This window comes from Carassius gibelio, chromosome B7 (assembly GCF_023724105.1).
Source record: "Carassius gibelio isolate Cgi1373 ecotype wild population from Czech Republic chromosome B7, carGib1.2-hapl.c, whole genome shotgun sequence".
In the NCBI taxonomy this organism is placed as follows: domain Eukaryota; kingdom Metazoa; phylum Chordata; class Actinopteri; order Cypriniformes; family Cyprinidae; genus Carassius; species Carassius gibelio.
This window is the reverse complement of record NC_068402.1, coordinates 16,692,101-16,718,487: the sequence shown is the minus strand read 5'-3', so window position 1 is coordinate 16,718,487 and position 26,387 is coordinate 16,692,101. Positions and strand designations below refer to the sequence as shown.

Sequence of the window (26,387 nt, the reverse complement as noted above, 5' to 3'; positions counted from 1 at the left end):
TGAATGGTAGTGGGGTAAAATGGTGTCTGGACCCTTACATTCTTCCAAATATGTCTAAATTTATATTATAAAAGATATATAAAAAGCCTATGCAGTTGTCCCTATTTAAATTGCTATGTAAAGGTGTGTGTGTTTCCAGATAAAATAAAATCACAGGCTTGAAAATTCATGAAAGTGAGTAAAACTGTTGTGAGTGAACTAACCCTTTAAGAATTCTTGTCTTACAAAAAGCTGGAAATGGTTACAGAAGTATCACAAAAGCCTTATCTTTAAATGGAGAAAGCTCAGTGCTTTTGCTAGTCTCCCTATGAGTGTGTGTCCTACACTTTGACTTCAAGACCACAGCATAGAATACTCTTTCTGATTTCTGGAGTTTAAATGGTGTTTATGGGACAGAGATTGCAAATCATGCCTGTTGTTCCACAGTGCTACTGGAAAAATATCATGTTGACAGATTAAACAAAGTTGAGTTGATTAGAAAAAAACACATATACACACACAAATACACAACACTATGTGCATCAAGGTCTGGACTGCTTGCTGTATCATCAGTGGGAAAATCAATTCTTAGGTTTATCAGGACATTTTTCAGGAGAATGTGCAGCCAGTTAAAGCTCAACAGAAGTTTAAAGGTGTTCAACAATATCCTAAAGCAACAGTATATGCCAACAACAGAATGAATGAATGAATCAAGCCAAGCCAAGCCAAGCCAAGTCAAGTCAAGTCAAGTCAGAGTGACCCAGTCCTTATTTCAAGGCTTATTGAGATGCTTTGGCATGACTTGAGAGACAGATTTACACCAGATGCCCCAAGAATATTGCTGAACTGAAACTAGTTTGTTTTTAAAGATGGTGCAGAATTCTCTCGGACTGTTGTCCTTACAGAAAATGTTTGGTGGGTGTCATTTTCAGAAGGCGGCACAACCAGTTATTGAATCCAAAGTTCCCAAAACTTTCCAAAGTTTTCACTGTACTGTGAACTGTAAAGACATGAAAACATTTATTAAATACTTATTTGATTATGCCAACTCTGCTTATCCATTTTTGTAAGTATATTTTAAGATTAAGTTAGGGTTCCAGCTAGGGTTCACATACTTTTTCCAGTAACTGTAAAACTAAGTTTTCACAATTCATAACTGAGACTAATATATGTGCAGAAAAATGCTGTCATTATTTGATAAGGTGCTTGTATGTTTAATTAATTCATAGGTATTCACTGCACCGTGTACAACTTTGTAATGGAAATTGGGATTCTTTCCCTCCCATGTGATTGCCATTTGTAACTGTTTAGGGGGTTGTCTAAAGAACACTGCAAATAAACCCTGAACAACTAAAATTAAAATAATATTGTTATTAACAATTAATTGAAAGCACACTGTCATAAATCCTATTACTGTATTGATTTTTGGAGTTTCCTGTGAATTATGATGTACTGGTTGTTGATTTTGCATATAGAAAATATACATAGGAATTGGTGGAACCATGCTCTGTTGCAAAATGATATCTCAGTCTTAAATCACCATATTATGCAATGATGTGGTTTCCCCTCTTTTCAGAAGTCAAAAAGAGCTTTATTGTCAAGTATCTCTGTGCATACAAGGAATTTGTTTTAGTGTCACAAACTTTAACATAGAGACAAAGCCAACACAGAGATAATAAAATAATAAAGTAGAATAGGAATAAAACGTATTCCCTTTTCACCATTCACCTTAATCCCTTTGTGTGAGACCGTGCAATTACATTTTTCAAATGGTCGGACTTTTCCAGCAATGGTGTGTAAATGACACAAGTCTCTTTTGGGTTGCAATAGAGAGGGATCTAACCTGGGCATTTTGTTCACACTGGCAGGAAAGCAGGTCAATATGTGCAGTCCCATTATGTGTCTATCCAGGAAAAATTTGGTGCAGATTCATAAAATTATGGCAATTTTATGATAGCAATGGCACTAAGCATCCCTTTGGCACAATCCTAAACTCTCTATTGGCTAAAAAAAGATGTAGGCTATACTGGATCAGTTTTGAAATTCACATCATTGGTCATTTTTTTTGTTTGTTTGTTTTTACTTTCTCAAAAGATATAAAGATAAGAATCTTCTGGTTATATCTTCAAATGTTAGTGTTAGATGAAATGCAAATAATGAGAATAATCAATTATCTATGCTCTTTGTCTTTGTATAAGTTATTTTGTTATGCTGTGGGATGGTGTTTGTTAAAATAATCAGTATAAGATTCTGCACAGATATTGTCTGACCCCTGTAAAGTTGTACAAAATTGGAGGTGAGGATTCATTAAAAGTTTGACAACAGAAAGGCATGGATAGACTTGGGATTTCCCCACAGCAAGCACATTTTGGAAGCAATTTTTAGAGATTCTTGGCCCGTTGTCATATTCTTCCATTCTATTGTCTCCTGAGCCCTGCATCTCTTGTCTCATCTGGCGAATCCTCTGGGATTATGGTGGCCATTATCACATCAGCTAGTACAATCCTGCACAAATATCTATATATCTACTGTAGGAACAATCTCTTCACTGATTGTTTTCTTTATTTTCTGTTCAAATTTGCTAAACTATTCATTATTAAATATTCACTATTTTATTTTAATTACAAAAATAATAGATTCATTAAATCTGTCCACCCGCACAGTAGAATAATAAACGGATGGCAGGTGTCTGTCAAACATTCTATTAAACTTGATAATTTCTTTGCCTATATCTGTAATAAAGTGCTAGAAAGTAGTATTTTAATTATGATTTGGGTGACAAAGCCACATGCCATACATGTCATAAAATAGATTAGGATAAAATAGCATTATGAAGAATATTGTACACTGTGATTGCTTTATTCCATTATCTTTATAGAATCAGGTAATATTTTAAAGTCTGGTTCAAGGTGTTTGGCTAAGTGGTTCTTTTGTAAAGTTTTAGCTGAAATTTGAGTGACTGCTTTTCTTCATCCCCTTTTCTTCAACATAATTACTCATTATGAAACTACATAGTAATTATGAATTATATGTCATGTAATGTCATAATTACTTTATTATGTGAAAGAAGATTATCTGAAATAAAAGATTAAAAAAAAAATCTAATTTTAATAGTTTCATAAACATCGTTTTACATTAAAGAAAAAACCCAGGAGAGTAAGGCCCAGAAAGTTTTTTTTTTTTCAGATGGATGGATAGATTAATATTCTATTGACATAATGAATAAAACTAGGAGAGTTTTTTAAAGGATAAATATTCCCTTAGGAACACCGAATGAGTCAAAATCTAAATTTGCAAGACCAGACTCCTTTAAAAAAAGAGTTAAGTAACATGCAAGAGCATCCAAATGCTGTTTTATAACAAAGTTCGGGAGGAGCAGTCGCAGTTCATTAACCTGATGAACACAAGTGGAGACCAATCAGTAATCAACTCATGACAAGGTATAAATAACAGCAGAACCTACCTCTGTTTATTGACCGTTTTCAGCATCCCTCCTCCATCCCATTTCTCCTCACTTATAGATCCATCTACTCTTACCACAACCGGGGGGAGTACTCTGGGTTCGGGCCACATCCCGAGCTCGGAGCCCTCCACCCAGACAGCACGCCAAATACGCATAAACTTTCTGTATTAATATACGTAGATGTGAACTCGTGAAAAAGATGACTTTTCTGTTAAGTGGGCCCTTTGTCATGCCTGAAACAATGTTGCCAGTTGTTTCCCATCCAGGTGCTGGCTCTGGTCATTATTCTACCCTCACAAACAGTCTGACACAAGAGCTCATAAATTAACAAGCATCTCTTGCATTATCAGAATAAATGTTACAAAATACAATCATGTTAACAGTTACAATTTGTAACAAACAGTAGAACAGAATCATACATCAGCCAGTCTGAAATAAATCTAAACTAATTAGACTACAATGCACGTAGTGAACAAAGCTTTGTATATGATTTCTGGTCCTGGCTAAGTTAAACTGATAAAGCTTGGTTGAGACACTGAGAAAGAACAGATAAAGTTTAAATACTGCAGAGCTACTGTGAAAGGGAGAGAGTGTGTGCAGGTTAAAATTAAAGTAATTGAGGGGGGGGGGGGGTCTTTAGTATAAACACATCTGCTCCTCTGTTAAAGATAACAAAATCTCTGATGGGCAAACCACTCTGAAGCTCTCAAAGCAGAACAGATGCTCAAGTTATATTCACTTGTATCTAATCTTGGCCCTGCTCTTTTTCCACTGTCACTTCAAATGACTGGTTTACAGCTACAGCTACTTACTACTACTGTGGGCTGTTTTTACGTAGAATGCTTACTCTCATTAGAGGGTTTTGTCTATTCTTGATGGCATGTTTTATTGTCTAAAGCTGATTATGGGAACAAGTTTAAAAGAATAAAGAATAAATGTTAGTAATCTTATGATATTTTAGAAATCTTCTTAATACTTGAAGGATTTAAAATCTGCATATTCTGCTTATATAATGCTGAACTAAATGTGTCATGATATAAAAGACTGCCTCCCCCCTTATTATCATCGTCAACCCGTCCCTTAATTGCCATCCTTCATCTGGCTCCCGACAGGAGTGGGTGTGTGAGAGAGAAGGGGCCCTGAAAGAGCCAGGGCTGGCGGCGTGTGATGAAGCACACCTGATGCCTTGTTTATTTTAGACACTCTTCCCCTTTTGGACACTTTTATTTCCCTGTGTTGCTTATTTTCTGTTAATAAAAGCCTCTCCGAGGCCTCACGCCACCCCCACTGTGTCTGTCGTTTGCTCCTCTCGCCACAACAGGTAATTCCAAGCATCATATTTTCACTGTGTTAAGTTTGTAAAGATGGAAAACTCTTTAAACTCTTTTTGAAAACTCTGGCTCTTTAATGTTTTTTTTTTTCTGTTAAGCTGTTAATTTCAACAGCATTCCAATATATACAGTTAATTATGTCCTTAGTTTTAACATCAGTTCAAGCCCAAAAGGGAACAGAGTCAAGTGACAAACACATGAAAAACGTGAAAACATTTGTATGTGTTTGTAGTACACTGTCAGGGTTCTGTCACTTCAGTCTAGTGTTATTCATGGTTTTGTGACAGAGCCCTGATACTCTGCTCATGTCATTGTTTTCATGTGAGTGCGCAGCTTCGAGACAGCTCGAGCCTTGCACTCTTGTATGCGTGTCCTGTTTCATGTTTTAGCGTGGTGTTCTGATCCCAGCACTCATTTTTTGCTGAGTTTCAGTTTCGTGTCAGGGACCGGACACTCGCGCTCCATGTTCTGGCTTGTTGTGGTAGCGTGCAGTCTCAAGTGTTGTCTTGTATTGTTACCCAAGCTCCTTGCCCTGCTGGCTCTGTCAAAGGTCCTTGCCCTGATGCTGGCTCCACTCTTGATGAGTGCCTTGCCGGTTTTGCCCTTGCTATCTGTCGGGGTCCCGGTTTGGCTGGAGGCCTCCTGGTCTCTCCGTCTGGTTCCACCCTGCTGGTCTGCCGGGGTTCCTGTTAGGCCAGATCTTCGTTGGCTCCTTCCTCCGGCTCCGCCCTGGTGGTCTGCTGGGGTTTCTGTTAGGCCAGATCCTCGTTGGCTCCTTCCTCTGGCTCCGCCCTGGTGGTCTGCTGGGGTTCCTGTTACGCCAGATCCTCGTTGGCTCCTTCCTCTGGCTCCGCCCTGGTGGTCTGCTGGGGTTTCTGTTAGGCCAGATCCTCGTTGGCTCCTTCCTCTGGCTCCGCCCTGGTGGTCTGCTGGGGTTTCTGTTAGGCCAGATCCTCGTTGGCTCGTTCCTCCGGCTCCGCCCTGGTGGTCTCTGCTGGGGTTCCTGTTAGGCCAGATCCTCGTTGGCTCCTTCCTCTGGCTCCGCCCTGGTGGTCTGCTGGGGTTTCTGTTAAGCCAGATCCTCGTTGGCTCCTTCCTCTGGCTCCGCCCTGGTGGTCTGCTGGGGTTTCTGTTAGGCCAGATCCTCGTTGGCTCCTTCCTCCGGCTCCGCCCTGGTGGTCTGCTGGGGTTTCTGTTAGGCCAGATCCTCGTTGGCTCGTTCCCATGGCTCTGCCCTGGTGATCTGCTGGGGTTCCTGTTAGGCCAGATCCTCGTTGGCTCGTTCCCATGGCTCTGCCCTGGTGGTCTGCTGGGGTTCCTGTTAGGCCAGATCCTCGTTGGCTCGTTCCCATGGCTCCGCCCTGGTGGTCTGCTGGGGTTCCTGTTAGGCCAGATCCTCGTTGGCTCGTTCCCATGGCTCCGCCCTGGTGGTCTGCTGGGGTTCCTGTTAGGCCAAATCCTCGTTGGCTCGTTCCCATGGCTCTGCCCTGGTGGTCTGCTGGGGTTCCTGTTAGGCCAGATCCTTGTTGGCTCGTTCCCATGGCTCCGCCCTGGTGGTCTGCTGGGGTTCCTGTTAGGCCAAATCCTCATTGGCTCGTTCCTCCGGCTCCGCCCTGGTGGTCTGCCGGGGTTTTGATTTCCATGTCTTGTGTTCTGTTGTGTACCGTGCTTGTGTTGCCATGCCTGTGCTGTCATGTTCCTGTCTTGTTTTTGGGTGTTCCTCCTGGCGTCCCTTTTGAGGGGGGCTAGTGTCAGGGTTCTGTCATTTCAGTCTAGTGTTATTCATGGTTTTGTGACAGAGCCCTGATACTCTCCTAATGTCATTGTTGTCATGTGAGTGCGCGGCTTCGAGGCCGCTCGAGCTGTCCTGTTTCATGTTGGACCGTAGTGTTCTGATCCCGGCACTCATGTTTTGCTGAGTTTCGATTTCGTGTTGGGGACCGGTCACTCGCGCTCCATGTTCTTTCTTGTTGTGGTAGCATGCGGTCTCAAGTGTTGTCTTGGCTGCGTGCTGTCTTGTGTGAACATGCTGTTTATGAGCTTGCTCATTAGCTGCGTGTTTGTGCCTAATTCAAGCACATGGCTTGTGATTGGTTTGCTGGCCAATGTGCTTGTGTTTTTGTTTTGTGTGAGTACATGGATTTTGTCTTAGTTCCGATGTCTCATGTGCTTTCATCAATTGTCTTGACCCCACCCATCTTGTTACCTGATTATTGATGTAATTTTCCCCACATGTGTTCCCTGGTTACTCTCCTCATTAGCTCCCTATTTATTGTGTTTCCTTGTGTTTGCATTCTGGTTGCTAGTTAGTTGTCAAATATTTGTCTGTGCACGCCTTCCCTTGCCTTGCCTTGCCAGTCAAGTTTTGTCATTTGAACATTCAGTAGCAAATACTTAAACTAATAACAAAATACACTTCCAGTAGCTGATTCAGAAGCGGCAGATTGTCGTAGCAAAGTCAGTTCTGTTAAATCAAATAAAGTGGTTTTGCTTTCACCTAGAAACACACAGCATCTCCCTGATATGACTGCTTCAACACTAACTGTGGTTACTGAAACAATGCCTTCTTTCTTTGCATGAACATTTGGGCGGCATTAGGCAAATATTTTCACATAGTGATGTAGACATGTGGGGGCGTTTTTGAATGAGCCATATTAGGGGGGTGAAGCAGAGTCTTAACTTTGATTAAGAATATCTCCTTGGATTTGAGACTTTAGTCTTTGCAACTTCACAAATCTTCTTCATGCACCAAGAGCTTGTAACACTCCAAAGAGAAAGGAAAAAATTAAATTGCATTATATGACTCCGTTAGCAAACTATTGGCTATGATTTTGGCTGAAAAAAATCCTAAAATGCTGCTGATTAATAGTAAGAGAGTTGTTAGGTTTAGGTATTGGATAGGATTCAGAATGTAAAATATGGTCATGCACAATATGTTTTATAAGTAATAATAAACAGCCAATATGCTAATATTAGGTATGCTAATAAGCAACTAAAGTATTACAGACTTTTCTTTGCCTTGTTCTGCCTTTCACTTAGCAGTGAATTTGTTGATTGGATGTAAAAAAAAAAAAAATGCTGGGATAATATGAAGACATATTTCAATAATTAAATGAACACATTTCACACGCTGAAAAAAAGTTTATTGTCCATTGTCAACAATTAATTATACAATATAATTTGTAAATGTCTAGGCCACATAAAATAATTTTATTTTGTCCTACACTTTGTAAAAACTAAAAATGTGTTTAATGTACAATAAATATCTAACACTTTTCATAGATGGTGATAAAATAATTTACCAATGTGGTTTGTTTTTGAAAAGTAATCATTAATCCTACAATCCTACTAATTTGCCATAATTAGTCCCATCACTAAAAGCATGATTTTAACTTAACAGTTCAAACAACACATGTTTGTACAGCAGCATTAATACAAGTGCAGAATATCAGCAAATATCAGCTTCATGTGTCTGCTTTTAAACCCTCTGAAATGTGTTGCCCTTTCTACCATTGTAAGTGCATTACTGTAAGTGTGATTTTTGTTTGTTTTTAACAAACTGTGAGATCTGTCAAAATAATTTTATATATTATAATTTACAACCTGTCACAAATGCTGTTGATAGAGGTTAACTTGTATTGCACTGAGATTCTGAGCTGCTTGATCATTTTATAAATGCCTAGATAGTATATGGAGTATTCATATACTGTACCTCTTATCATATTCCTAACAATCATAAAACAAACGTATATAAATAGATGCTTACCTCAGTCCTCTGACAATTATTCAGTGTCCGTCCCTCCCACCTCCTCCTCTATTTCTGTTCTCTCCCTTATATATATTGAACATTGTGTAATCTGTATTAAGTGCTCCTAGGGGAGAATTTAGATCTCAAGTCAAGTCTCATGCTTGATCCCTGCACAGACAGCATTCCAAATATGTTTAACTTTATTTCCTTTAAAGGATTATGAAAATATGATCTTGTAAATGTTCTGGTTTATTGTGTAAGGGCCTGGACACATTATATAGTTAAATCATTCTGTAGGAATTTTGCAAAATCTGAACCTTTTCCCTTTGCACTTAATAATTTTGCTTGGCATGAATCTAACCAAAGTTAGAACAGTTTAACACTGTCAATAGGTGCGTTTCTATTACAGATTTGCACAAAACTTTGGTGATATTTTATAAATGTTGATAAAAAACTATTGCGAAATGATGGCTTTTCCATTAAACAATGTTATGCGACTGAAATGTAACCTTTTGCCTCTCGGGACAAGTCATGGCAACGGATTTTGGTGGGATTTTGACGGATTATGGCTATATTTATTCAAAAGAGGCATTTGTGTGGATCTTTACAGAAGTGGCACAGAGAGCCGCTTCAGAAACTTGCATGGCGCAGCTGGAATAAAAACATGCATTGACTAGAGTGGACTAAACCAGCTTCAGTGGCTTTAACAGAGCAGTGTAAATTGTCTAATCATTAATGGTAGGGAAAGCCCCTTATACTGGAGAATGGCCACATATGTGTTTCTTGGAGGTTAAAGTACATTGAAGCAGTACTTTCCATTGCAGTTTTGCTAATTATTCCTTTTTTCGCATTGCACGTAAAAAACCACCTCATACAGGCATAAAAATCTTTTGCAATATATGGGTGTTTCCATTAGGCGTATTTTCAATTCACTATTAAATGTGAATTGAAATAAATTAAATAAAGATGTGTTAGTGTGTGTATAATGTAAAGCAGAAACAAGGGACACTTGGTCCCCAACAGACAAGAGTCTGGACTATCAACCACATCGAAGACCCATTACAAGGGTGTTGCACACCACAGCAAGGATTCCATTTCCTTTGAGATCAATGGATTGATGTTGCTGCCAAAACTAACTCTTCTCATTTTGTTTCAGATGAGGAGTCAGCATGTTGTAAAGAAGGCTTGCTTGTAATTGAAGTATAGAGAGATGTGTTGTGCCTCGAGAGGATAAACAGGGTATCAAAACTAACTTCAAGAGTTACTTGTAAAAACTTTTGTCAGCGGAGACCATAAGCTTTTACATATTTAATGACCACTATTCACTGACTCCTGCGACACAAGTTTACCAGTGGGTATAAGATCAAAGGGAGGCATCATCTCTTGTTATGTTCTCCTTGAGTTTTCTGTGAATTGCAGTCCACGTTGCTGTGAGGGGCTGATAATACACACCTATCTGTTTGCAAAGAAGGTCACCCTGGTGGAAATGGATGGACAGATAACACAGTGAACAACTCATTGTGACGCATCACTTTCAGACACATCTAAATCAAAACTAACTTGAAATGAACCTGAAAGGGTCTGTGAGTGAGTTGGTTCTTCGTGAGCACTCAGCTGTGTTAAATTAAAGGTGCACCTCCGAGCCTGTGACCTTTATGATTCCTGTGGTGTTCACAGAGAATTTAATGACTAATGTTCTGAAATTAAGGTGCTATAACTAATGGGTAAACAGTTGTGTTGGGCGATATGGTTATTTTTCATATCGTCTTATCCGACGATACATATAGCATAATTATTTGGTGTTTTAAACCACAAGAGCAAGCGAGAGTAAACCAAGCAAGCAATTTTCAATTTAAAAGGCATCTTATAGCCGTCCAAACACAGCCCAAACATCTAGGCTAAATTTGGGATGTCAGTGAAAATTTAATAGATGTCTAATCATAGCCCAAGAATAGACAAGTCATCAATTAGACCGCTATTAAACAACTACAACTATGTGTCTAATAGACAGTGAATATGGGTTTAGGCTGAAACAAGCCTGAATTTGAGCTGTCAGTGAAACTTTAATAGACGGCTAGCCATAGCCCAAGAATAGACTAGTCATCAAATAGACAGCTAATGAATGCCTACATATATACATCTACTTTAGTAGACAACAAATGGCAATCCACCCAAACAAATTAAATATACAGCTTTTATCAAAAAATATATACATTTTAACAACTTCAGACAATACAAAATGATACAAACACAAAATAATGTATTACCAAATAAAATATTATAAATACAATACCCTTAAAAATAAATATTATGATAAAAAAAAGATATACCCCCAGGCCGGGGTAAACTACTGCAACCTCAGAACTCTTGATCGCGCTCCTTCACAGATGTTGGGCGGCAGTGCATAAGCATCACCGACTCAATCCATGGAACCAACGACTGTAAAAATGGCTCTGTTGAACGTAAGATCGATTTCAATAAGACATTTTTAATTAATGACTTCTTTTCATCACATGATATGGATTTTTTGTTTATAACTGAAACTTGGTTAATTGTGATGAACTTGGCCTTCTTGTCGAAGCGGCACCTGATGAATGTAATTTTGTTAGTTCTCCTAGGACATCAGGGGCATTATGGTGGGGGGTGGGTAGCTAAAATTTTTAAGAAAACTTTTAAGTGCCGCTTATTATCAGTGGATAATTTAAGCAGTTTTGAAGTTCAAGTACTTAAGGGTAACTACAGAGGATGCCCTTCTCTGTGCCCGATTTATCAACATCCCTATTTGTGATGAGTGAGGTGGGGCCGAGAGCTGTGGGAACGGGGTGAGGCCAGTGGAGTGATTGAGAAATGAGCGACACCTGCTGGACCCACTGGTCTCGAGTCCCACGGAGGAGATGGAAGGATATAAAACAGGAGCGACAACAGTGACGGATGAGAGAGGACCAGGCCTGGATTTTAATTTGTGTTTTGGTTTGGTTTGTGTTTTGTGTTTATTTTTATTATTAAAATGTCATTTAATTGTCCGCCGGTTCCCGCCTCCTTCTTCCCGTGATCATGGAGTTTTTATTGTTACACTATTATAATAAGATGTTTCCGCAGGAAATTTCCGATTTTGTATCTTCTATGGTACCGTATTTTGACAAACTATTAATTTTAGGTGATTTTAATATACATGTGTGTTGTCCCTCTCATCCTTTGGTTAAAGGGGGGGTGAAATGCTATTTCTTGCATACTGAGTTTTTTACACTGTTAAAGAGTTGGATATCCATGCTAAACATGGACAAAGTTTAAAAAATTAAGTTGTACGTTGGAAGGAGTATTTTTGTTCCCAAAATACTCCTTCCGGTTTGTCACTAGTTTCGGAAAAAATTTTCGAGTATGGCTCTGTGTGACGTTAGATGGAGCAGAATTTCCTTATATGGGTCCTAAGGGCACGTATGCCGGAAGAGCGCGCGCTCCCGTATAGCAGAGCACTGAGAGGCTGAGCACAGACTGATCAGAGCGAGAGCGTCGCGAAAAGTCACAAAAGAAGTGTGTTTTTGGTTGCCAGGGAAAGACAAGGCAAGGCAAGGGCAAGATTACCAAAGAAAAAACAGCATTAAGGGACCAGTGGATGGAGTTTATTTTTACAGAGCATCAACGGAGTTGTGCAAGTGTTTTTGTTTGTTCCCTGCATTTCGAAGATGCTTGCTTTACAAACAAGGCCCAGTTTGACCACGGATTTGCGTATCGTTTATTTCTTAAGGATGATGCAATCCCAACGAAAAGGGGTCACGATCGTGTGTTCGAACCGCAGGCGGTGAGTAAAACTGTTTAAACTATCTCTGCCTCCTTGTTAGTGCGTCCCCTCCCATGCCGGAGACCCGGGTTCGAGCCCCGTTCGAAAACGAGCATTTCACCCCCCCTTTAAGGATGACTGTGTCCATCACAGAAGCTACTCATAAACAAGGCCATACTCTTGATTTGGTGATTTCAGCAGGTCTCTCTGTCAGTAATATAGAGATTGATGAAATCTGTGTATCAGATCATAAGCCAGTATTGTTTAACACTGTACTCAATACTTCAAAGGTTAATGTAAAGTCTTGTGATCGTCCAATCCGGTCTGTTAATTCTGCTCCATCTAAACATTTCTAAGATGCATTTTTTTAGTGGTGCTTGCCTTACTGTGTCTTCATTTTCAGAGATGTCTTTTGATGATTAACTTAATTATTTTAACACTCTAGTTGCTCCTTTTAAAACTAAGAAACCTAAGTTAAGGTCGCGACCTTGGCTTAACAAGGATACTTGTGTCTCCAGACAGGAATGGAGGAAAGCTGAAAGAAAGTGGAAGATAAGCTCCAAGTATCCTATTAAAAATGATGGAATATTGCATGGTGAGCTACAGCTACCAGAACTCTGTTAAGGAAAAATATTTTTCTGACCTGATAGCAAAGCATGCTCACAGTCCAAAGCCTCTGTTTAGTACAATACATAATGTACTAAATCCAAATTCACTCTCATTTCCTGACCCTACACCTACAATTTGTGATTCATTTTTTTTTATTTTTTGTGGATAAAATTAATACTATTCTTCTTTCTTGTATCCCCAAGTCTGATTTGAACGCACTGTTAATGTCCAATGTTCGGCCTGTTTAACTGAGTTTGAGCCTATTTCTTCTACTTTTCTTGTTGAGCTTTTCAATAAAATGAAGCTTTCCTCTTGCTCCTTGGATGGGGTGCCTCCACGTCTTTTTAGGGAAGTGTTATGTGTACTTGAACCTTCTGTTTTAACCATTATAAATAGCAGCCTATCTCAAGGTACTGTTCCATCAATTCTGAAACACGCAGTAGTGAATCCACTCCACAAAAAGGTCAGTTCAGATCCTTATATGTAAGATAACTATCGTCCAATTTCAAAATTACCATTTTTATCAAAAGTAATGGTAAAGGCTGTTTTCCATCAATTGACGGTATTTTTAAGGGAGAATAATTTGTTTCAGTCTGGTTTCAGACAACATTACAGTACAGAGTCAGCTTGGCTGAAGGTGTTGAATGATCTTTAGCTGGTTGTGGATTCGGGTAACTGTGCAATTTTGTTCCTGTTGGACCTCAGTGCTGCATTTGATACCATTGATCATGCTATCTTGCTTGAGCGGTTGAGTAATTGCATAGGAATTCGAGGTACCGCATTGAATTGGTTTTAATCGTATCTTTCTGATAGAACATTTTCTATGGAGATTGGGAATGTTTCTTCCACTTCTGTACCATTAACTTGTGGTGTACCTCAGCATTTTTTTTATTTTGGGTGCGCTGTTGTTTTCACTGTATTTGCTCCTTTTAGGCTTGATTTTTCGAAAAGCACAATATTCCATATCACTTTTATGTGGATGATGCACAGGTGTATCTCCCTTTAAAAAATGGGGATAATTATGACATAACGTCTTTGTTGAACTGTCTCGAGGAGGTATAAGTGGCTGGCAGCTAATTTTTTTTACATTGAATGACTCTAAAACCGAAATTGTAGTTTTTGGATCACCAGCTTCTAATATACAGATTAAACAGCAACTGGGTCCTTTAAGTGAGAATTCTCACGCCAAAAATCTGTGAGTGATTTTTGATAACGGCCTTAAATTTGACAAACAAATTAACTCTGGAGATCTGGAGACAGTGATTCACGCCTTTATTTCATCCAGGCTGGATTATTGTAACTCGCTGTACCTTGGGGTGGCTAAATCTTCCTTATCCCGCCTACAAATGGTTCAAAACGCTGCCGCCAGGCTTCTTACTGGTACTCGAAAGAGGAAACATATTTTACCTATTCTTGCTTCGCTTCACTGGTTGCCGGTTGAATACCGTGTCAAGTTCAAGTTATTGTTGTATGTGTTTAAGGGGTTAAATGGCCAAGCTCCTCAATATATTACAGACCTTCTCCACCGGAAATGTTCTAGATCCTTAAGGTCCTCGAACAAGTTGATACTCACTGTGCCATTATCTATACTGAAATTAAAAGGTGATCGTGCCTTTACTGTTGCTGCTTGGAGTCTGTGGAATGATTTGCCGGAACACCTAAGGTTGTCTTCCACTGTTGATAGTTTTAAATCTTCACTCAAGACTTATTTTTTTCTCTTTGGCATTTGGTTAAATGTCATTTTATGATGTGTTTTTATGATGGGTTTCGATGTGATTGGGTCTGCTGACGTATTTATATATTTTATATTGTCTGAACTGATTGTACAGCACTTTGGTCAGCAGTGGCTGTTTGAAATGTGCTCTATAAATAAAAGTGCCTTCCCTTGCCTAGCCTATAAAATTTTGCAATTAATCCTCTGAACACATGCTGCTGAACCGTGGGCCTGGTCACGCATCACTATCAACTACAATCTGCTCCCTTCACTAAAATGTCACGGTTCCCAAACATGGTAACCTATAATATAGATAAATAAGGAACACGTCAAAACAAAAACCACAGATACTTACAAGACCGAGTAGGAATGTCCTTTATCGTTTGTTGTTTGCTCGCTGCTCTCTGACAGGTAACCTTCAAAAACATAATTCAATTCTATTCATTTTTACGTCTCACGTTACCAGAAGTCATGTCTCAGTAGGGCTACAATTGCAATCTAGCGTTTGGGAATTGTATTTGCATTTTTATTTTTCAAATGAAAGACAGTTGAATATCAATAATATCATATAATATGTATGAATGTAACATTTAACAGCTTGTGGGATGCATGACATCATATTACTAAATGCAAATAAACTTTTGAAACATTTAAATTAGCATTGATGTGGCATAATAAATAATCCTATATTTAATAATGTTGTAAAATAGTTAAATAAAATATAAAATAATGCTAATGTAAATGTGTAATGTAAAAGTTTACTTACATTTGATAAGAAGCTGTGTGGGTGAAAATCACATGTAAACAAATTTAAGACTATTTTACCTATGCTATGGTCTGCTAACTGGTATAGGGCTATAGCCAAGATGTTAAAATTAGGCCACAGATTGCCTCGATTTTGCCAGGTGAGCTAAAAGTGGACTACAGATAGCCCGTTTAGAGCTATACCATGGCTACATATAGACCATGTCATGAAACTTTGTAGATATTATTGACATGGCGAACATTAAGGGATATCAAGATTCAAGATTCAAGATTCAAGATTTTTATTCGTCACATACAAAATTATATATAGCATATATAACCAGCAGTGAAATGTGAGTCAGGTCCGCTCCATGGACAGTGCAATTATTAAAGAAAACAACACAGATGAAAATATACATAAATAAAGCTATGTAAGAATGAAATAAAAGTAAACAATAAAAATATAAGAATAAAATATAAAAAATTTATATTGTAGAATTAAATATAGAACGCAAAATAATGTGCATGAGTGTAAACTGTAGTCTTAAATATTAAGATTTACAGGGATGTACAATGTGCATATATGCATTTTACTGTAGTCTTAAATATTAAGATACCCAGGAATGTACAAGAAGCAAATGTGCAAAACAAGGCGACACTGTCAGTGTGTCTATGTGAGGTAGTGAATATAGTAAAAAGATAAAGTGAACATTAAGTGGAGGCATGAGGATGTTAAGAAGCTGGTTTAGAGTTTAAGAGCCTGATGGCCTGGGGGAAGAAACTCCTCCTGAGTCTCTCAGTTTTTGCCATCAGGCTACGGAAGCGCTTACCAGATGGCAGCAAAGTGAAAATATGATTACTGGGGTGGGTGGAGTCTTTGATGATTTTTGCAGCTCTACTTCTGCAGCATTTGAGGTAGATGTCCTGCAGAGAGGGGAGAGCAGACCCTGAAATGCGCTCAGCTAAGCGCACAACTCTCTGCAGGGCTTTGCAGTCTTGACTGGAGCTGTTCCCATACCACACTGAGATACACTGAGTCAATACGCTTTCTATAGCCCCAGAATAGAAAGTTTCCAGGATTGCTGGTGAGACCCTGAATTTCCTCAGCTGTCGCAGATGGTACAGTCTTTGCCTGGCTTTATTAACCTGTGTTTGAATGTGAGTAGTCCAAGTGAGGTCCTCCGAGATGTTTACACCAAGGTACTTGAAGCTGCTCACCCTCTCCACAGGGGTCCCGCTGATCATAAGAGGAGTGTAGGGGTGCTGCTGTCTCTTCCTGAAGTCCACAATCAGTTCTTTAGTTTTGCTCACATTCAGAGAGAGACAGTTGTCCTGGCACCATGATGTCAATTTCTCTATCTCATCCAAGTATGCGGTCTCATTATTGTTGTGAATGAGGCCCAGAACCACAGTATCATCAGCAAATTTGATAATGGATGTGGAGCTGTGCGAAGACACGCAGTCATGTGTGTAAAGAGAGTAGAGCAGGGGACTCAGGACACAGCCCTGCGGGGCTCCTACGTTCAGGGTGATGGAGCTGGAGGTGTGCTGGCCTAGTTTCACCACTTGAGGTCTGCCGGTGAGGAAATCAAGGATCCAGTCGCAGAGTGAAGAATTCAGTCCGAGGTCTATGAGTTTGGAGTTTTATATCATTAATCTCACAAGCTATTTTGCCAAAAAATGACATGTAACAAAACTCAAGGTTATTTGGGCTAGAAGAAGGTTACACATAGCCAAACTATGTCGGATATGTACTTAACTGAGATGGTGAAATGACAGCTATTGCTTGCTCGGAAGACCTCTGTTGTGTGGAAACGCCACTAATCTACATAATACACTTTTAAACATACTGATAAACTAACATGTTAAATATAAAAATACTTAAAACAGCTAGTTCATAAATATTCAGATCCAACAGTCATACATCGCTATTAAGGTCGCGCATCCTGTGACAAGTTGGCCACATTGGCGCATAGATGTTATCAGTCTAAAGGGTCTGTTGTCAATGATTTGAAACAAAAGTATATTTACTTTAGCAACCAACAGTTTAACAGTAAATATTGGACATAAACAAGCACATTAAATATAAAAGTGTTTAAAACAGGTAAGTTCATATATTTGAAGTTAAGAAAAATTAAACAGATACATCAGTCATAGAGTGCTCCAGACACTACGCCCCATGACGCACCGCCACAGAAACAAGAATGAGATTTGTTCTAACATGTGGCATTAAACTCAGTTAGTGGGGACTCAGTTAAAATATTGCATACAGTATATATAGGCTGCTCAGATTACTTGTTAAAGTACAATGAAATACCTTATATCAGCAGCAGGGGCATAGCTAGACCCCTTTTACTGGGGCACGTGCCCCAGTATAAATCTGCTGTGCCCCAGTGTAAATCTCAAGTAAAAGTTTTAACTATTTACTTATATGTCAGTGTATTACTTTACATTGATTATCGTGAAAAAAAATTTTGCAACGTAGTAACCTAATTCACACTTGTAGAAGCGACAAAGTCATCCACTTTAACCGAAAACACAAACTCGTGCCGTCCGTTTGTGCAGAAATGTCCATGTCCATGAATCTGTATTTCCTTGCAATAACTGCAGCACACAGCTGACATGTGAATGAGGAAGGCTATGAATACATGACCAAACTAAAGTAAGTCTCTAAATAATATCGATCAACTTATTTTGATTCAATCATTATTGGATCCTGTAGATGGACATCAGAATTGTATTGTGCAAAGCAGGAAAAGGGAAGCAGAAAGGAGAGATCATGAACTTGAAGGAGGTAAGACTTGATAAACAAATTACTGTACATCCACAGCAAGACAGGTCTCAGACAGAAATGTCTCAGGAAAACTGTCATGTCTGTAGAATTGCATTGTTGAATTTGTGTTTGGTACTTTCAGATATTAAATTATTTAATTCACTAGCTCTAGTTTAGGGCATTACAGAAAAAGCTGGCAGTAACTAGGGCCGAGATAATTGTGCTATTATAGGAAGTACAGTTTAATGATCAAAAAAGAAACAACCTTGTTTGAACTGGGAAATGGGAATACCTTCGTTTGTTTGTTTCTAGATTAAATATGCTTTTTATTTCAGTTGCAGCCATAAAATAACTGGTTTCTTGAAATATTGTAATCGTAAATTCTTGAAAAGATGGATTTATTATTTTTTATCATTGTGTAATGTACTGTAGACGAATGCAGATATGCAAGAAAAAATTATCTCTGCTTTTATTTCCATACAGTGTATGCCATTTATGCCTTAAACAATGTTAATATTCATGTTAAGTATGCTGAAGATACTTAAATATTTTTAAATACATACATGTTTACCTTCCTCAGTATTGTTGCACTGTAGGAATAGTGGTTAAAGCAACCAAAGTTTGTACAGTGCATTGTGTTGCACACTCCTTGCACACAGCAGGCTTTGAGCCTAATATTGTCTTGACTATCTAAAAAGACATCTGCTATCATCAATATTTCTAACTATCATTGATACACGATAGTATTGTCTATCGACACAACCCTAGTAAACAGTAAATGGTATAAAAAATGGTATATAATGGTATAAAAAAAAAATATAGATTTGTATTGTTGCTGTAGCTTTGGAGCAAGGTTAAGATGCATAAACGTGACAAGTTCTGTTAAAAAAAAGTTCAGCTTTTGAAAGTGCATTTTGAGACACCTATGGTTTGTTCTGTTCTTCTCTGTCTAGCTTTTTAAATGCAAGAATGCACTTTGTGTGAATGGCACTTTACTTAGCACTGTGTAGCTCTCTTTTTCTTCTTCGATCTGTTGAGGAGCTGGAAGGATATAATTGTGTCAAGTAGGGCTAGCTCGATACCCTTTTTTCAGAACCGATCCTGATCCGATATCAAAAATTCAGAGTATTGGCCGATACCGATATTGGTTCGATACCAGTGTAGGTTTTTTTTAATCAATGTATAATTTCTATACCTCTTGTGTGTTATACACAATCTACTAAATATAGAAAACCCTAGAAAAATCATGAGTAATGATTTTATAATTTTATAAAATTTAAACTTTTAGTGGAAAAAATAAAGGTGCTAAAGTCATGCTTCAAAATGAAATCAGCATCTCCATAAAGCTTGTCAGCAGATGAAAGCATAAAGTGCTCCAAAATCTTCTAGTAGATGGGAGCATTGACTTTGGACTTGATAAAACACAATGGAGCAACACCAGCAGACGTCACAGCACCCCAAATCATCACTGACTTCAGAAACTTCAGACTGGACTTCAAGCAGCTTAGATTTTGTGCCTCTCCAGACTCCTCTAGACTCCAGACCTTGATTTCAAAATGAAATACTAATTTTACTTTCATCTGAAAATAGAATTGTGGACCACTGAACGACAGTTCATTCCTTTTCCTGACAGTCCTCCCAAGGCTGTGGTCATCTCTGTTGCATGTGTAACTTTTTCTACCACACTTTTTCCTTCCAGTCAATTTTCTATGAATATATTTTGACACAGCACACTGTGAACAGCCAGCCCTTTCAGCAATGACGTCCTTGTAGAGGGTGGCAATTATCGTCTTCTGGACAACTGTCAAGTCAGTAGTCTTTCTCATAATTGTGGTTGCATGTTCTAAACTAGCCCAAGAGCTACTCAGTATTAATACTCAAAATTAATCAAACTAATAAAGCTCAAAATGGAATATTCAAATTTTTTGAGATGCTGCAATTGGAAATAAAACAAAAATGAAATATTTCAGTTTATGTGCAATGAATCTGGAGTATAAGAAAGTTTGTTTTTTTATTAAATTACAAAAAAATAAAGACCTTTTCCATGATATTCAAATTTTTTTGAGATGCATTGTATTTTGCAACCATATCACGATCTGGCAGAAAATGTCAGTATCGGAGCCGATATTTTATACTTAAAATATATTTTAAGTATATTTAATTACAGACTTAATTCTTGAAGTGTTTTAGTTCTAGCAGTAAATCACAATTTGCCAGTTAGAAGTGGGTAATGAGTAGGAAAGGCAGAATTTAAACTTTGAATGAATGGTGATACAGTGGTAAAACTCTACTCTAAAGTCTACGTAAAAGTACTAGTAAAAAAAATATTATTCAAATAGAAGTAATATAATAATAGGTATTTATTTTAATTAAAAATTATGCTGAAATATATATCTTTTTTTCTTTTTTCTTTTTATATATATATTTTTTTTTTTTTTTTTTTGGAAAGGCGGCTGAAAAAGAAGAGGTATTCAGTGTGTGAGGCCAAGGCTTTATTTTGTCATCATAAATTCACTTGAGTAAGAGAAAAGTACATCCATTAAACTATTATTTTTCTTCAAATCTGCTTAATTAGCTAAACATAATGGAATAAACCTCATTACTACCAACCTCTAGTGCTAATGACTCTTAATCTGTCTTAAGACAGTTTTCATTCATACCGAATATTTAACTATGGTCTAATGTGCTGGTTTATTAACTAGATCATGGTCATAATTTTCTCTGTTTGTCATCACTTTAGACAGGGCCCTTGACAGTGCATCTGAAAGTAATTTTCCACTTATTTATGACAAACTACTTACGTTGTTAGAAGTAAACTGTTCACTCCAGCACTTAAAAGACAAAATATATGTAATTCTCCAGTTTAGAAAGTCGTTTCACGTTTTCATGGAGTGGATTACAAACCTGATGCAGCTTAAGCAGAGAGACTTATCATCTTATTGTCTCTGTGTAGCATATATTTGATAAAAGTGAAGAAGAGGGGAAAGTGGAGAATTATTTATGAGAGAGCAACGCAAGACTACTGAGAGGGAGAAGGAAGACCGAGGGTGGGTGTAAGGAGAAGGGAAGGCCTTCACTGGGTTTGGGACCTGCGGGATCCAACACAATTCTCGCGGGAGCGGGCGGTTTTACCTTTGCTGCAGGCGGGAGTGGGTGGTCAGAACATTTAGCTGGAAACCAGCTGGGAATGTTGGTGTGTAGTAGAAATGGAGTCAACACAAGAAGTTGAGAAGAAAATTAAGGCTGCTGTTTACTTGACAAAAGTAAAGCAAGGCAAGTCGGACATTTGGAAACAATTCTCATGTATCACTGAAAAAAATGTGAAAGAGCGATTTCCTGTCCTCTTATGGAGTAAGCAAAGCAATAAGGCCCAGTGATCAAATTGTGTGTTTAGTAGTCTACGACTAGACTCTATGTTCTATTTTATTTTTTGCAATAGCCTGTTAAGCAAGCAATTGTGAATGTGAAATCTGTGAGATTTTTTTTAAAGCAATCTGTTTTATTTATTTTGTTTTGTATTTATTTTGTTACAATTTTATCTAGCGTATTTTCAAAGTTATCTGTGTTTATTTATTTAATGTTAAAGTTATCTCCTAGGTCATAGTTTGGTACATGTATGCAGTAGGCCTAGCCTGCATTTAAAAACTGAGGTGCCATTAATTGCGATTTAGCTTTAATGGTAAATGTTTTACAACGCTAATAAAAAAAAACAAAAATACCCAATGTTTTTGTCAGGTGTGGTGCTTTGGTCTAGCATCTGTTATTCAAAATGCAGAATCTGTTATTCTAGATGTTAACTTGAATGAATATTTAGTCTGAGTACCTATTTGTGTAAACAAGCTCTGAGTTAAAGTCCGCGGGAGCGGGCAGGAGTGGACACAAACATTGCGGGAGCAGGCGGGCCTGGTCATACATTTAGCGGGAGCGGGTGGGTGCGGGTTTAAAAAAACAGCCCAGGGCTCTAATAGAAAGATAATTGCAGACAGTGGAGGTCACAACAGGAGTCTGACCCCTGACAAAACCTTGCAGCCCATAGTAAAAGACTGCAAACTGTTACCTTTACAAACTGTGCAGTATAAACAACTTGTTTTCCTTCTCCCAGGTTTCAGACAGTTGGTTCTGTGGATGGTGGGAAAGGGAAAATAACAGTAATTATGTTTGAATCAAACTAAGAGCTGTTGTTAACCCCCCCTTAATTTTTGGAGTCCATTCACACCATCCAAAATTTATACATTCACTCATAATGTCAAGGTTTTTTCTACCCGTGTTTTTGAAACAGTGGACAGAGGTAAGGTCAGTCATCAAATGCAAGGAAGCAAATGCCTCTCAGTGTGTATCATTTTTGCTCATAGTTTAATGTGTGGAAAAAAGATATGTATGGAGGCCTTCCCCTGGTGTGCATCCTTCTGAATTTCACTGTCAGAAAATTTTTTGTTACATTTTTAAAGATGTTTCATTGTGATGACCTTAGTGCCCCCACCTTCTATTTTGCCTTAATTCTGCATATTTGGTATATGTCATATGTTGCGACGCAGACACGGTGTTACTCCCCTATCGAGAAGAAACAAAGCAACCTCAGCGTCCGATCGCAGGCCTTCCGCTCCTTGAGTTCTCTCTAGCCCTGGAAAGCTGACCAAATATTTACACAGGTCCTACTTATTGCCTTAAAGGGGTCTTATGACTTTGCTAAAAATAACATTGTTATCCATTTGGTGTAATGCAATGTCTTTACGTGGTTTAAAGTAAAAATAAATAAATAAATAAATAAATATTTTCCACATAATGTACATTATTTTTTCTCCTCTATGCCCTGCCTTTCTGAAATGCATAAAATTTTGTAAAAAGGGAGGTATATGCTGATTGGCCAGCTATCCAGTGTGTTGTGATTAGACGAATACCTCAAGCATGTGACGGAAATGTTACGCCCCTTACCAGACTGTGATGCCATCTCCCAGCAGGATGAGACAAAAACAGTAAAACCCATTACAAATGAGTATTTGTTTTGCATCCAGTGGGGACATAATTACTGATTATAATGACTTATACTGTCTTTTTAGGTGTTCCATATTGTGCCGCATAAACATAAAACCAAGTCTGCTTTTGTGATTGGAGAAAAAACAAACAACAAGGGCTACTCTACACTGTTCACAAAATCTTTATATATAAAAAAACGTATTTATAGGCTGTGAGTCTGAAGCACCAGACTGTCCTTGACTACCGGCGGACTTGAGTGAGGAACGAAGCGGATATCATCCTCTTTTGGACGGTCAAACAAAGTAGTTTCATTTCCACAATGAAACACATAAAATCTCCACAACATGGTGGCAGCAACAACAATACTACAGCAATCAAAGCAAGCGCCCCCATACATAAAAAAGATTAAATAAAATAAAAACATTTGACTCACATAGATAAATCGTGCAATGCAGTAGGCCTACGTGACATGATTAGCTGTCATTCAAAAATGGACTGGTTCTTTGTGCCAAGCCTGTCCCCGACTAAAGATTTTTTTCTAGTCGACTCACACGTTTATTTTAAAGTCCTTTCCGCAGGAAGAAATGCAAGGAATTGATCCCAAACTTAAAAAGAGGCTATAAAGCGATTTTATTATACATATTTAAAAATTTATCTACTTTGGATGCCGTCACGGAGTATTATATTAAGTGGAAATTAATGATTATACTGTAATGTTTGTTCAAGATGCCCTCAAAACACAGTTTACTAACATCAGCATGGATTCCGATCACAGAATGAAAGAAGAAAAATTGCATTAAAAACAGACTTATGTATAACACTAACACCATGTCTAGACAAGATGCCAGCAGTGAGACGCATCGCGGTTAAAGACAGTAGAACCTATTTATTATAATCATTACTGTCTACACTGAATGCAAAATTAAAATTCCCAAAAGCAAATGGATTCCGTTATTCCTGGGACTAGAGCTTTAATTGACGCTTCAAGCAATTGCATCCGTATAGTGTTCTGCATCCAGTGTAGGAAATATCACTGATTATAATCAATGGGATCTACTGACTATTTTTGCTTTCTCTTACGCCCTGTGTAGACACAGTGGCATCACTCCACAAAATTATTAGCTGGCCTAAATGCTTTGTTTGACTTTTCAGAGATCATCTACTCTTCCCTGTGGATAACCTCTGACCTACTTTCTGTACAATATGAATTTCTGCGTATTGAATTTTAGAATGTTGAATTTGATGTTCCAAATTCCAAATGACTCTTGTCAATAATTTTAATTTAGACAATACAAATTCAGTTAGTTTTGTCATATTATAAGCTCCATAGCATTTGGGTTAAAAAAAAATAACCCAGCATTTTTTAGATTGTAATTAAATATGCCAGTCCCTCTACATGATTAGCAGTAGTTCTTCTGGCCTCTGTTGCTTTGTGTATAATATTCCACAATAACAGTCAAACAATGGTCACAGCTTTCACACAGTAGACGCAAGAAACTAAACCTAGAAGTGTTAAACCTTTGTAACATTAAATCATTCTATCAAACTTTCAAGCTCCAAAGGATATTAAGGACCAAAGCAGATCTCTGGGGCCAAGGGAGAACGGTGCCAATCTACCAGAGAATTTCTTGCACTCTGCTAGACTCTCATCCTGTGACTAATCATAGCAGTCTCTCTCTCATCTGTGACGAGATGAGCTATGCATTATCAAGCCCACAGAAAGGTTCACTTTGTCTCAAATACTTTGAATCAGAAAAACATGTTTGGCTCCAGAAATCAGGAAAAAATATGTCATACTCTTCCCACTTTGGTCTCTACTTTTTCAGCACCATTATGGACAACAATTCATTGAAAACGAGACCAAAACCATCTGTCGCCTGAACAATCTCCATTCTTGTGCTGTAGCCTTCTATAATAACCTGTCCAACCTTTTATTCCCATCCCAGTTTCTGTAACGGCACAGATTTATTTACTGTTCTGAATCATACGCTCTGATGAGTCTCAATCAAGTTTGTCATCCAGTGCCTTTTACAGAATAATCATCTTCAAACACAAACATGAGAAAAAGAAGTTCAAAAATCAGGTCATCTGAATTATGATTAACTAACCTCTTTTTCTTTCTCTTCCTGTGTTTTCTAGACAGCTCAGACGGTCTTGCTGGTTGTCACAGCGTTCCTCATCTGCTGGATGCCGCATCACATTATCGCTATGTGGGTAGAGTTCGGCCAGTTCCCACTGAATGATGCTTCTTTTGCGTTTCGCATCATCTCTCACTGCCTAGCCTATGGAAACTCCTGTGTCAACCCCATTCTTTATGCCTTCCTCTCTGAAAACTTCAGAAAAGCCTGCAAGCAGGTCTTCACGTGCCGTTTCTTTTACTCTCCTCCGCCCGTGGAAAAAGTGGTGCGCATTCGCATGGAGAACTTCTCAATGACACATTCCACCACTAACATGTGACTCAAAACATTTTAGAGGTATCAGCACTGTTCAAAACATTTCTGTTGTTGTCTCTGCTCCATGCCGTGCTGTCACGGATAACATTTCAAGGTATGACTGACAAGGACAGTAAAAATGAAGTTACCTTGAGAAGTAAAACCATATATAATATCTGAATCCATGTTTATTAAAGGCATTTGCCAATAACTATTTAAGTGTAAATAGTGTTTGTCAATGAAATGTTTTTATATTTTTATGTTGACTGTTGTGTATTATTGTTATTGAAAATAATAAAATTGTATGTAGAAATAAATTTAAATATATAATTACTACAATTATACTTGATATGTTTGAGAAAGTCACTCTAAAAAGAGCATGTTTGTGAAGGAACTGTGCTGTTTAAACACCTTTTTGCATAGTGTTTATGTTGTTTCGCCATAAACTTAATACTTATATGCTGTATGTCCAGTCTTATGGTGATATATCTATTATGAAAAGAAAATATTATTGATGGTTACCCCCTTTAAGAATTCAAATAATAAAAATATCTACTAATTCAGTGAACAATAAAATATGTTTAATTGTCTGGTTCTTTAAGAGCAAGTTAGAGTGGGTTATTGTTTAAAGAGGATGTCACTTTCTTTATCCCATTGCTTATGGTTAACTCTGTTTGACATACTGGAGATTGTCCTAAACAAATGACCAGTGGAAACTCTGTGTGTGTGTGTGTGTGTGTGTGTGTGTGTGTGTGTGTGTGTGTGTGTGTGTGTCCATCTCTCACCAGTCTTTTACTCACACCTCTCTGTGAGACACCAGGGCCCTCATTTATCAACAGAGT

The 26,387-nt window shown here is 38.1% G+C and overlaps 1 protein-coding gene across 1 annotated transcript in view; it reads left to right on the top strand.

The window, feature by feature from the left end:
* Positions 1-26,094, top strand: part of LOC127961266 (galanin receptor type 1-like) — a 43,072-nt gene extending 16,978 nt beyond the window's left edge. Inside the window, exon 3 of the mRNA XM_052560316.1 lies at positions 25,253-26,094. Coding sequence (XP_052416276.1) covers positions 25,253-25,570 — 318 coding nt within the window. The 3' untranslated portion in view covers positions 25,571-26,094. The remainder of the gene's footprint in view (positions 1-25,252) is intronic.
* Positions 26,095-26,387: the final 293 nt, after the last annotated feature.